The sequence below is a fragment of the Aptenodytes forsteri genome, unplaced genomic scaffold (genome assembly GCF_000699145.1).
Source record: "Aptenodytes forsteri isolate BGI_AS27 unplaced genomic scaffold, ASM69914v1 Scaffold54, whole genome shotgun sequence".
NCBI classification, from domain to species: domain Eukaryota; kingdom Metazoa; phylum Chordata; class Aves; order Sphenisciformes; family Spheniscidae; genus Aptenodytes; species Aptenodytes forsteri.
This window is the reverse complement of record NW_008796044.1, coordinates 12,706,918-12,719,692: the sequence shown is the minus strand read 5'-3', so window position 1 is coordinate 12,719,692 and position 12,775 is coordinate 12,706,918. Positions and strand designations below refer to the sequence as shown.

The window sequence follows — 12,775 nt, the reverse complement described above, 5'->3', positions numbered from 1 at the left end:
TCCGATCCGATAGGCCACCTGCGCCGGGGAAGAACTCACCTGCAGCACTGCAATGGGAGGGCAAGGACAGGGGACGGTGGGCCGTGGGGGCCCCGTGCCCTACCAGCAGCCGCCCCCCGCCCAGCCCCGCGCCCCATCCTGCCCCTCCATGAGGGGTATTTTGTACCCGCCGGGTGCCGGGCACGGGGGCAGGTGGGCAGGAGCCGGGTGCTTGCTGTGGGGCTGGGTGGGAATGGGGGGATGCGGGTGGTAAATCCCAACCGCCCCCACCAGAGCATCCTCCCTCCAGGTGTTTGTCTCTGCCCTGCGGGGCTGCCACGAGCCAAGAAGGGACCATGGCATCGCGGTTGGCCATGCAGAGGGGCCACAGGGCCCCCTGTACTGAACCGCTGTCACTGCGGGTGCTGCCGGTCCAGGTGCTGTACCAGGCTCTGACCCAGAGGTTTGTACCCAGCACCAAGGGGATGAAGAGGGACAAATGGGCTGACAGGTGGTCTTACTCATCGTCCCCTCCGCACAGCTTCAGCAGAGCCTTCTTGTACTCTCCGGAGGTGTCCTCCTGGAAAGACAGACGGAGATGGAGAACCATGCGGCAGGGAGGGTCAAGGTAGTGCCATGGGATGGGCTCGTGGAGAGGGCTCTACCTGAGACTTGTCCTCAGAGATGGACACCCGGCACAGGGTGGCTGGGGAGGGGCCTCAGCCCTCCCACGGGAGCTGGCATCACGAGGGAGGCAGCACTAGCAGCTGCGTGGAGGGTGACTGGGGACCCCCAGCACTTACCTTTATCGTGTTGTAGAGAGATTTCTCATACTTGGTCCTGAACACCTCCCGGATGTCCAGCATGTCGATCTCGCTGCGGGACACCATGATGCGGATCAGCGTGTTGTCTCTCGTGCCCAGCCCCTGCAACGGAGGAGCCCCCACATCAAGCAATGGCCAAGCAATCCTGCTCAGCCATTCACATTTGGGACCCTCTATCAGATATCTACCCAGCCCCGGGTCTGGAGGAATAACTCCTTTGGAAGGAAGAGCAGAGACCCCAGGTCACATAGGACCTGTCTCCATGGACCTGCGTCACCCTGCCCTCCAGCAGCACCCCGTGGCAAGAGGACCCCTCCTCTGGCCGGCTCCCCACAATGCTGTGGGGGACCCCCTGGAGAAGGGGTGATCCACTCACCTTCATGGCCTTGTAGAGCCTTTCAGCAAAATACTCTGCTGTGCTTCTGATGCACTTCACTGCGGGGAAATTGAGGCACAGTGAGGGATGCCGGCACCCTGCTTCACCAGTGCCCCCAGCCTCTGAGCACCCATGCCCCTTGGGCACCACATTCAGCATCCCCACCCACCCTGAAGGAGCCTCCATGTGCTCCCTGAAACCAGGTCCTGCCACAACCCCGACCCCGCTGGCTCTTGCGCTGAGCCCTCCCACCCTGGCAAGGCCAGTGGCATGTTTTTGCAGCACTCCCCACGCAGGGGCTGACTTACCCACGGCCAGCATCAGCTTCTCGAAGTCACCAGAGAGCTCCCCCCGGATGCTCCTCTCGATCGGCTTCCCGGAAATCTTCAGGTACTCATCAAAGACTGGGGGACAAGAGCGAGATGATGCCTGGAGAAGCTGCTGAGATACCTTCAAGCCCAACCTGAGCTCGTAGGAGATGCTCACCCAGGCGGAGGTGCTGCTTGCTTCGCCGGCCAAGGATGTAGATGAACTGGGCCTCGTCTGTGCCCCATTTTAGCTCGCCGGCTTCCAGCAGGTCCTTATGGGATGGGGAAGGCGGCAGAGCCCAAGTCAGGGTGTTGCTCACGTGGGGCTCTGCCCAAGCAAGGACACCCTTGGCGCCCACCTGCCTTTCGCAGGCCTAAGTCCGGATGGTCCCAGTGCCACCAGCCCCGTCCTTGCCCAGATACCACCCGTCCCAGCGATCTGCCAAACCTCACCTTGGCATCCTGCTCCACCAGGTCCTCACTCACCACATCGTCCTCCTCCCTGGTGCCCTGTGGGACAGAGATGGGCTCAGCCCTGCTGGGCGTAGGCACCCACCACCTACAGACACTGGACAGATGGACATACCTGAAGCAGAACGATGAGCATCTTCTTGAAGTGGCCCGACGTGTCTCCAATGATGTCAGTCTCCAGGTCTCTCTCATAGGCTGGTGGAAGAGGGAGAGGTCAGGGCCTGGAGAGCTGGATCCCCTCACCTCTGCCCCTTGTCCTGGCCCAAGGGGGCACTGGGCAGCCCCTGACCTTCCCCAGCCCTCACCGTCTTTGTAAGCAGCCACCAGGTTGTGGATCTCCTGGTTGGTGCGGGAGGCGAGGATCTCGATGAGGCACTTCTCATCTGTGCCGATGCCCTGTGGGCAGAGACACAGCCCCATGACCAGCAAGGCCAGCTGGGGTGTCCTCGGAGGGGCCCTGGGGGGGCTGCCCACCCCTTACCGCGATGGCATCTTTGATCTCCTTGGCATCGCTGTAAGCTGGGGGCCGCATCAGGCTCACGATCAGCCGCTCAAACTTCCCCGTCAGCTCATACTTGAGGTCTGCGATGAGGTCCTGGTAGAGGGGGGAGAAAGGGGCTGGGGGACCGTTTGCTCCACGGCATCTCTGAGTGGGTCCAGGGAGCAGTGGGTCCCTGCGTGGGCTGGTTGGTGGCAGCCACGGCCACCTGCGTGGTGCCGGGAGCGTTTCTGCCGTTACCTTCCCGTAGAGGGACTTGTAGGCTTGGCAGATCTCCACTCGCTGCTTGTTGCTTCTGGACGTGATGAGGTCGAGGATGGCGTCCTTGTCGCTGCCTGCGGGGAGAGCTGGGAGTCACATTTAGCCCCATGGCTGGGTCTCACCCCCCATGGCTGGGCTCATCATAGCCATCCTGCTGTGCCCAAAGCACGACTTGGGGCCAGGAGGAGAAGCAGAGCCGAGCTGGCTCCAGGGAGGAAAGGGGAGGCAGGAGAGGTCCTGGCACGCTGCTAAAGCAGACAGGCAGCTGCGGGGGGAGGTGATGCAGGATGCCCAGCCATGCAAGGGTCAACTGAAGGAATAGCGGGCATCAGGGTGGCTCTGGGGTGACAGTCCGGAGGAGCGTCCGTACCAAATCCCTTCATGGCATTGTACAAGGCCTCTGCGTCCTGGCTGGCATCAAAGCCTGGGAAATCCTTCACTGACCCCCTGTAGACCTAGGGGAAAGGAGGCGAGAAGGTGAAAGGGGAAGAAGCAGCCCCCGGTGGGATGGGGGGAAGGAGAAGTTGAAGCTGAGCAGGACTGGGGTGAGATCCACTCCCGCTCGGGCTGCCCGAAGACAAAGCTCAGCCTCAAACATAAACACCAGTTCTTCTCCTCAGTTGTTCCCTTTCCTGTTTGCTCTCTGCGCTGTGCAAATTGTTTGCGTGCCAGGTCACTGGAGCACACAGCCTTCCCTCTCGTATCTCACTGGCGTCGCTCTCTGTTTGCTGCTTGTGCTCCATGTTTAAGCTGGATACAACCCTCCCTGCCACGCCAGCAAGAGCTGGTGGTTTGAAGAGGGGTTTCTTGAGCACATTTGGATTCCTAGCTCCATCTGGGGGGGTTCAGCAGAAAAGGGGAGGGCTGGACACCCTGAAGGCAGGGGAAGGCATGGAAGGACCAGGGCAATCCCCCTGCAATGCAGCTGGGCCGAAGGGAGTTATGGGGGGTGGATTGGGAGTGACGAAGGAAGTCACTTTCCTACCGCCTGTTGCGAGCAGGGAAACCCTCCGGATGCTGAGGATGCCCAAGCTCTGCATGGCCTCCAAGCGAGGAGACACGTTTACAGGCACAAAATCATCATGGGCTGCTAAGCGGAAGGCACTGAGAAGTGCCAGAGCTGCCAACAGCTTGTCCTGCCCCAGTGTGCACTCTCGCAGGGCCCAGGCTGGTCCAAGGGGTCGGAGCAGAGATCCTGGATACAGGGAAAGACTTTCCTGGGAGCCTGAGAAATCCTGGGGGTTGACATGATCCACTTCTGTCTGCTCCTCTGCACCTCCAGGCTGCACAACGGGGAGCCCAGGAGCGACACCACCAAACAGAGACCTCAGGAAAAAGCAGGGACCGGGTTTTCCCTCCCCAGGGCAGCTTTGCCCAAGGGAATTCACCCTAGGGGAACCTGAACTCTGAAGATCAGCACAAACCATGGGTGGAAGCAGATGCGAAACCAGCCCAGCCCCATGTAAGCAAGGGGGGCAGGGAGTGGGAAGAGCTGAACAGGAGCGTTTCCTTAGTGGTCTCACTGGGGAGCGGGAGGGCTGGGAACTGGGCTGAGCTGGGGCTCTCAGCTGTGTCAGCACCCTGGGAAACTCTGAGCATCCTCCCTTGGCTCTGCTTGTACCATGCGCCAACTGGGTGCATGCACCTTCCAGGGCTTGCTTGCTCAGGATCTGCTGCAGGGCTTGTTTAAAATCCCCAAGAGCTGTACGAATGCCCAGGGCTGTTGCCAGCGTGGGCATCTAAAGCCGACATGTTCCCAGAGAAGATGGGCATCAGGCAGCACCAGTGCCAGCATCCCTGACCCAGCGAGTGCCTCCAGGAATGAACCCAAGGGGATGGACACGGGGCAGCCCCGTACCCCTCACTCCCCTGGGCCCCATCCCAATGCTGCGACACAACAGCTCTGCTGTACATCTCACACAGCTGGCCTCTGTACCCCCATTTTCCAGAGAGAAACCAGTCCAGGCTGGACACATCCCACAGGCCCCCTTGGGAGGAGCTGCTGGCACTGGTGTCCCACATGGTGGGGACCAGGTCAGGCAAGAGGAGACGCTGCCCTTCGAGGGAGCCAGGCGGTCGCGGGGACAGATCGTATTGCAGGTGATTCATCTGGAGAGCTGGATTTAGCGCCGCTTCCCAGCAGCTCCCAGACCCTCCTGGCTTGGCACAAGCTGCTGTCCACACACATGCCTTGCAGAGATGTAAATAAGGAGTTGCAGGGCAGAGGAGGTGCTCAGAGGCAGCAGGAGGGGAGGAAGGCGGCTGGAAGGTGCTGGGGTCACACGGGTGGTGATGGGGAGACAAGCTGTGGGCCCTGGTTAAATGGGGAGGAGGAGCAGGGCTGTGTTCCTGCCTGCTGAGCCATCGAAGCACGAGCTGCCTGCTTTGCCGCAGTGCTGCCGTGGCGGGAGCAAGGGAGACTGAGGCAGGAGCTCAGCGCTGTGCATCGCCCCACGCTCCCTGCACTCTGGTGGGAACAAGCCCCAGAGAGGTGCAGAAACATCACTTGGGAGGGAAACAGCATCCTGCCCGCTGCGCCCTCCTCACACCCCTATCCCCCTTTCCATCCCCTGCTTCGGCTGCCGGGGCCCCCTGCCTCCCCTCCTCCAGCCTCTGAGTCATCCCGGCCTGCCTGGGACCTCCCAGCTAAAAATAAGCCAGGCTGGGGCCAGGAGGGTGGAAGCAAAATTCCCAGCGTGGCTTCGCTCTCTCCCACCGCACGGCTGCTTGGGGTCCTGAACCACCACAGGGGTGATGCTCACCCGCGCTGTGCCTCAGTTTCCACACCCAGAGGCAACCACCCCCTTGGCTGGGCAGGAAGCCGTGGGTAATTGGGCTTGAGGCAACGATTACTTGATTTCTCGAGGGAATGGAAAGCAGGGCCTGGCCCCGAGCAGTGGAGAAGGGAGGCTCTGGACTTGGACTCCTCCCCTGCCTAGCACAGTGCAGGCAGGCTGTACCCCGCAGGCAGGCTGTATGCCACCAGCCACAGCTGCCCACCGAGGCAGGGTTTTCCGCCCACGCTGAGATGTTTTCCTGGCTGCGAGGGAGCACTTGCTCACCCAGCTGCCACATTGCAGCAGTCCCGGCTCGGAGGGGGGAGAAATCCAGGCTGGGTGGGAGAGGCCAAAGCGGGGCTGCACACCTCGCAGTGGGCTCAGGCACAGGCAGGATTTCTCTCCAGCGAAAGCCCAAATCCCCAGTGCAACGTCTCTTCTCCTCCCCTTCCCACTGCCCCGCTTCTCTCCCCCATCCCACTGTGGTCCCAAAAGGATTTTTTCTCCTTGCTGTCCCTACTCTCCCAGCTCCCTGCCCCAGCGCTTCCCCCATCTGCATCACATCCAGACAGCGCTGGCTGGAGAGGCAGGAATGTAAACAGGCTCCGGGCAGCATCGTGCCCCGTGCACGTCACCACCATCCTTGCTGCATGGTGGAGATGCTGCCGTGGCTCTGGGGTCTGCCCTGTGGCAGGGACCCCAGGACCCATCCCTGCAGTGTGTGGGTCACCCTTACCTTTCCTTTGGGTGCCATGGCTTCCCGAGCTGGAAATCACCAGAGCGAAGGCAAGGAGGAGCTGTGGGAGGGAACAGAAAAGCCGATGTGAGCCAAAGCCCCCTCTCTGGGGGCTGCGTTAGTTAAGGGAGGCTTTGCTCCCTCCCTCAGCCAGCCATCGCTGCGGGTGCGGTACCCATGGGAGGGCGATGGCTGGGTGCTGCTGGGGATGCTCAGGGAGAGGGGCTTCGCCAGCCACCCTGCGGTCACTGGAACTGAGGTCCTTTGGTATCTGGCACCCAGTTGGGGACCCCACGGGCCAGGGGCAGCGGAGATGGGCCCCCACGCAGCTTCCTGCCAGCGCCGAGAGAAACCGGGAGGGGAAGAAAGTGCTGAATACATGGAAATGGGCCGAGCATCCTCCGCAGGGCTGACCCTCCTTGCTGCACCCCTCAATGCTCCCCCTGCTCCCTGCAGCCCCCCAAGCCCTGGCACTATCCCAGCTTCAGCAGCCGCTGGGGACGCCCCGTTGCTGCATGATGCCAGGGCTGGGCAGCCCCCGCGAAGTCCCACCACCTTTATCTGAGTTTCCGTGCACCGAATCAAGGCTGCCATCAGTCCCACACACCCAACGTAGCCCAGGAAATGCGGCCGCGTTTCCAGGGTAACTCACAGGTTGTTTTCTAACACTAGCACCATTTATAGCTGCAACCCGCTGCGGCATGGGCTCTCCCCACCCCCCCAGAGAAAGTCCCCAGGCAGCGCCATTTGCTCCAAGAAAGCTGACGGAAGGAGAGAAACAGCTGGAAAATGGAGCGCGGCCATGAATGAACCGCTGAGCGTCAGCTGAGCTCCAGCCCTGAGGCATGGCTCCCTCCTCGCCAGCGCTCGTCCTCCCTCTGAGACACGTTGCAGAAAAGCTCAAGGCGCCGTGGGGCCGCCCTGGGGGGATTTCTGCCCCCAGCCGAGCTCGATTTTATGCCATGGAGCGAGTAGGGGAAATCACATGAAATTCCCTGGCTTGGCCCTGCATCCCCGCGAGAGCACCCATGGAGGGGGAGACCCAGCCCCGCAGCCATCGGTGCAGCTGGGTCACCTCACTTGGGTGCAGGAAGCCTTCTGGCACCCCTGGGCATCCTTGCTGAGGGAAGGAAGTTCTGCAGAAAACCAGAACCGCCTTCACCTCCCCTTCCCATTTCAGCTGGGGAGGCTGCAAGCCTCAGCCGCCCTTCCCCGCGGCTCCTGGCTGGGGGAGAGCCCCCGCGTGCCCCCTGCGTAGTGGGGCTGCACTGCGGCCGGGTGGTGGGTGGGTGCCAGGGGATCCCAGCCCCTGACCCACGCAGCCTTTTAATGTCGCTCAGGAGCCTGTACGTGAAGCTGCATACCCTTCAGGGAACGGAGAAAGCCCTGCATGGCACAGCACTTCTGCCTTGCTCCATGCATGCGGCAGCTGGGCTGAGACCGCCCAACTCACCTCAGCAGTGGTGGAGAATCCCCGGCCACACCCAGTCCCCAGCCTGTCCCTGCAGCACCCCGTGCCTGTCCCCCACCGCTGCTGACACCTCCGCAGAGGCTGGGGGAGCAGCCCCAGCTCTTGCCCTGCCAGCAGGAGCTCCGGGGAGGATGCCTGGACAAACACATTGCATCCATGGGCCAGGTGGCGAAACCTGGAGGCTGCAGAGCCCAGGCACGGGGATGTACCTGTCCCCCCGAAACGACGGAGAGGTTTGGGTTGTGGGGGTCCCTGGACAGAAAGTGCCATGAGAAACCCTAAATGATGTGCACAGCCCGTCCCCTTTGCAGAATGACCCGCTCTTGCCAAAAAGCCTCTGTCCCCCCAGCAGCGTGCACCCCGCCGGCCTCTCCATGACCCCACCACGGCTTTGGGCTCAGGGGTTTCACCCCAGGAGCCCGGCAGCTATTTTTGCAGCCTGCTGCCTGGCGGGGCTCTCCTGGCACGTACGCACACGGCAAAGGCCACAGCACACTCAGCACCCCGCCGCCCGTCGTCCTGCCCGCAGAGCGGAAAGGGAGCTTCACCGGATTAAAAAAAAGCAGCATCCGTCCTCCCTGCGTGGCAAGGGAGGTCCCCAAAGTCCCCTGCCCCACCCCAGCGCTGAAAAGTCCCCCTGCCCTTCTAGAGCTCCGTCCCTCTGGGGTGTTGTACGGTGCGTTTGCCTGTGCAAAACTCGGTGGGTATCGAACCAGGGGGATCCTCCCCACCGAGCCCGGCTCGGACCCCTGCGTGGAGGGACGGGCGTTTCCGCGGCCGCCGCAGCGCCGGGGCGCGGACAAAGGCGCATCCCGGCCCGGACACACCCATGGGCCCCGCAGCAATGCCTGCGCCTGCCTGAAAAAGCACCCGCCGGCTGCGCAGCCCCTCAGGCTTTTGTTACAAAGGAAGGATTTTTCATAAAAAGAAAAAGAAAACAAGGATCCCCCCTGCAGCCACCCCTTGGAGGGAGCCTCCGCTTGCACGGCTCACCGCCCAGCCAGGGCTTTCCTCCCCTTGCACACCACCACGGTGGCTTTGCACACCAGCACTGTCCCCTCGCCTGCCAGCATGGTCCCCCCGCACGCCAGCGCACACTTACGAGCGGCACCGAGGTCTGGCTGGGCACGCTCGCAGGAACAGCCGGCCGCCGGCGCACTCGGTGTGTGCTTGTGGCCGTGCGCTCGTCCTTGGCGTGCAGCTGTTTCCTCCCGGCGAGACGTCACTGCTCACGAGCCCTCCAGTCCCCGCCTGTGGTGGCACCAGGGTCAGGGCCGCACTCCCACCCTCACCGCCATGCCAGACCTCAGCCCCTTGGTTTTGGGTGCCCACAGTGCAGGGGGACCTGACGCCGCCCGCAGAAGCACCCTGCCCCTGCCGGGGTGTGGGAAAGGGGGTCACTCGGCAGAAAAGCCCCACCAGTGTGTGCAGGGGCTGGGTGCCAGCAGCGGTGATGCGTGCAGTGCAAGGCGAAAACGGTGATTGCACTTCAACTGCGGAAATTTCACCCTCTTCCGTCCCCCCCGCCCCGGTTTCCTGGTGAACGCCGGGGTGCAGGGTACCCCGCTGCCTCCTGGGCTGGTCCTGTCGCCGATCACCTCTGCCCACACCAAATCACCCCCTTCCCTGGTCATGGCTGGGAAACGTCCATCCCTGACTCTCCCTGCAAAAGCCAAGGGGGCCGGGGGCTGGCCCCCCCATGACCTGCTTAAGGGGGAAGGTGCTGACCAGGGCTCTGCAAGGAGCATCCGTGGGGCAGGAGCCGAGCTGGCACAGGGAGCTGGGGAGAGGCAGCTCATTGTCCCCCCCAGCCTTCCCTCCCATGCTGCAGACACAGGGACGAGAAGACCTTGCAGCACAGCCGTGGGTGGCGATGCAGGCTGAGTCTCTCAGAGATGCTCCTGGCAGGCTGTACCACTGCCTGCAGTGCCCCGAGGCCGTTTCCTTCCCTGCCTCGCCCAGGTTAACTCCACTCCTTCTTTACCACCACCCTTTGCCCCAGCCAGCACAGAAGCTGCAGAAGGGCTGGAGGAGCTGGCGGGGCTCCCCAGGAGCCATGGGCAGTGGTGTCTGTGCTCTGGCTGGTGCCAGCAGGAGCAGGTAAAACCAAGGGCCCCCTCGAGATGTTGAAGGCTGCTGGCACGTAACCTTTCAGGCATCCAAGCCCTGGTGGTACCCACTGGCTAGAGCATCTCTCTGGGGCTGCAAGGCAGCTGAGCTGCTCAGCCCTGCCTGTCCTGGGAGATGGTGCTCCTGGACAGCAGGGACCCCAGGCTGAGTGTGACATGCAGCCACAGGGCTGTGCCCCCCTCAGGGGACTGGAGGCACCCTGGGAGGGGGAGACCCTCATGGTCAGCTAACACCGGCTGCTCCTTCATGCCCTGTTGTTCCCTCAGGCAATGTTCCCTTGGGCTGGCGTTGGTGTCTGGAGACCTCGCTCATGTGAGATGGCGTGGGTGACAAGCACATCTTTGTTCACCCTGCGCTGCAATGCAGGACAACAGCCCTGCTCTCCTCCCAGTGCCCCTGGTTGTGTCATGGTGTGCTGAGTCCCCCTGCCCCAGAGGTGCTAGCCCAGCATCTCACAGGGTGCACTGGGGACACGGGGCTGCCCCATACAGCCAGGGCAGAGCAGCCTTGTGGTTAGAGCACACACCTATGCTTTAGGTGCTCTAGATCCTTACTTGCTTTGTTCCTGCATGGCTGATGTCCCCTTTCTCTGCTCCTTGCAAGCTGAAGGCTGGAGGATGTGCTTAACTACATCACAGACTAAGAGGTTTTTGTCCCCAAATGCTGTAAGCAGGCTCAGCCTGAGCACTATCTACAATAAAATCAAAGTTAGTTCCTCAGCCCAAAATACCAGCTCCTAACCTCTCCTCAGAGCCCAGACTTGGTCCTCTTCTCCCAGAGTGCTGAAGACCAGTCAGGTCACACCATAGCTTCCCCCACATCCTCTCTCTGCTAGGAGCAATCCTACAGAACAGCTGTGCTGGGGCCTGAGGGCACTTATATGCCTTACTGGGGCTGAGCAGCCTCACCTGGCCTGCCGCCCCCCAGCCCTGGGCCCCCATTTAAGCACAGCCCTGGACTTACCCCAGCCCCTGATTGCACTCTGCTGCTTAGCCCTTGTGGGCTGCACCCCAGGAGGGAGGTGGTGAGTCAGGGTCATTCCTGGTGCCTATTTCATTCCCCATGGAGGAGCACCCAGGTCTTGTTGCACCCTTACAACCCCCCAGCCAGGACAGGAGCTGGGGAGCCTGGGATGGGGCAGGTGTTGCTTGAGCTGAGAGCTGCAGCCCCAGCCCTGCTCCCAGGTCAAGGCTAGATGGGTCAGTGATGGATGGTGCTGCTGCCTGCTCTGCTACAAGCTGCCCTTGGGCTGATTGGGTACTTCTCTTCTTCATCTAAGGCTGCTGTCTCTATGCAATGGGGCTGTCACAGGGCGTGGGCAGCAACTGGGGTCTTGGTGCCCAAATACTGGGGAAGTGCAGGCAGCCTCAGGACTTTGCTTCTGGGAGCTACAGCTGGATGTGCTGCTGCAAACATCCCATGGAGCTGGGTCTATGCTCCTCTGCCTTGCTGCTGCAGTGAATTCTTGGACCTGCTCACCTCCCTCTGTGTTCCCCAGGGACAGCTCAGCCTGGGTACAGTCACAGCTGTAGGTACATGCACCCCTACGTCCTGATCTGGCCATGTTTCTGCTGCTCTCTGCCTGGTTTTCCTCCAAAACCTGCTCCACAGATTGAGATGAGGGTCCTGGTGTGAGGGAGTGGGGACAGAGAGAAGGGGTTTCCCCTTCCACCTGCACAGGCAACTTTGAAATGTTAAAGTCCCTCAATAATGCCTCTGAGCCTATTAGCATTGCAGGCTTGTGTGTATGATTTGGAAGGCGTTGTGGGAAAAATATTTCTGCATAGATTTCCCATTGTGCAGCCCGGAGCGGTGGTCAGCGGGGGGAGGGCCAGGGCGCTCCCAAAAGGGATTTAAGGGGAGAGTGTAACTGGGGCTGCCTGGTGCTCACCCTCCCCATCAGCTCACAGCTGGAGCAGTTTGCCCAAAGGATGGCCGGAGTAAGTAGTTTGTTTGCAGAAGAAGGGAAAATCATCAGGGCGAGATGCCCTGGGTGGGACTGGTGGTGTGCCGCGGGTGGGTGCTGCTGGGGGGGTGGGAAAGCAGCCCCAGCTGCAATGACCGAGGCAATGGCTCTCTAGCCCTCAGGAGACACAGCAGTTGTCCTGGAGGTTGGGGATCCCTGTGCCACAAGGGCTTACAGCACCCCATCCTGTGGGTGAGGGTGCCGGGCACTGGCCCAGGGCAGTCCCTGTCCCCTCCGGGCTCCACGCCGCAGCAGGGACCGCATGGCCCTGTGATCCTCGGTGCTGCTGGGATGTGCCGGTGGGCAGGGTTTGCAGCTGGGTCCCTGGCCCTGTAAGTAGCAGATTATGGGGTTTGAAGCATGCAGCATGGACTTTGCTTTGCTGCAGGGTAACCTGGAGGTCCTGGCAGCACCATGCGCATGTGGAGGCATGCAGCCCCCCCTTCTCCAGTCCTGGGAGCTCCTGGGGAAGGACGGGCAGGATGGGGGAAGGCACACAAATCCCAGGCATGCCATAGCAAGCACCTCACTTGCTCCAAGCACAAATATCACACAATTCGGGGTTTCTGCTGGGCTGACATCCCCATCGGTGACCCCAGCAAGCCACAGCATTACTGTACAGGCCGATGGCCCAGGGGACCCAGTCTCTGTCTGAGTTGTGCCAGTGACCCACAGTTATGGGTGCTGTGGGAGCATCTTCAGCTGAGCAGGTGGGTCCTTCCTGGTGCACTTTAAGGCCAATGGCTGCTCCAGGAGCAGAGCATCTCCCATCCCTCCTTCTCTGGCCCGGTTTCTGCATTTCAAATAGTGTCAGTGTCAAGGCTGGGAGAATGCTGGCTGTGCATCCCTGCTGGGGTTGCTGCTGGAGCAATAGGACTTTCTGAGCTGGCAGGGGGACAAGCAGGTGTCCTTGTCCCCTCTCACCATAGCACGAATCAGAGCCCAGCAAACCCCAATCATGCATTGTTCCACTTCTC

At 61.6% G+C, this 12,775-nt stretch overlaps 1 protein-coding gene across 1 annotated transcript in view; it reads right to left on the bottom strand.

Annotated features, from left to right (window-relative positions):
- The window catches only part of ANXA6 (annexin A6), a 26,739-nt gene extending 17,841 nt beyond the window's left edge, over positions 1 to 8,898 (bottom strand). The window contains exons 1-14 of the mRNA XM_009285824.2: positions 8,805 to 8,898; positions 6,232 to 6,292; positions 3,089 to 3,173; positions 2,698 to 2,792; positions 2,440 to 2,553; positions 2,264 to 2,354; positions 2,074 to 2,153; positions 1,941 to 1,997; positions 1,666 to 1,759; positions 1,488 to 1,583; positions 1,180 to 1,238; positions 783 to 905; positions 501 to 559; positions 4 to 47 (exon numbers count right to left, since the gene is read on the bottom strand). Of these exons, the coding sequence (XP_009284099.1) occupies positions 4 to 47; positions 501 to 559; positions 783 to 905; positions 1,180 to 1,238; positions 1,488 to 1,583; positions 1,666 to 1,759; positions 1,941 to 1,997; positions 2,074 to 2,153; positions 2,264 to 2,354; positions 2,440 to 2,553; positions 2,698 to 2,792; positions 3,089 to 3,173; positions 6,232 to 6,249 (1,015 nt within the window). The 5' untranslated portion in view covers positions 6,250 to 6,292; positions 8,805 to 8,898. The remainder of the gene's footprint in view (positions 1 to 3; positions 48 to 500; positions 560 to 782; positions 906 to 1,179; positions 1,239 to 1,487; positions 1,584 to 1,665; positions 1,760 to 1,940; positions 1,998 to 2,073; positions 2,154 to 2,263; positions 2,355 to 2,439; positions 2,554 to 2,697; positions 2,793 to 3,088; positions 3,174 to 6,231; positions 6,293 to 8,804) is intronic.
- Positions 8,899 to 12,775: the final 3,877 nt, after the last annotated feature.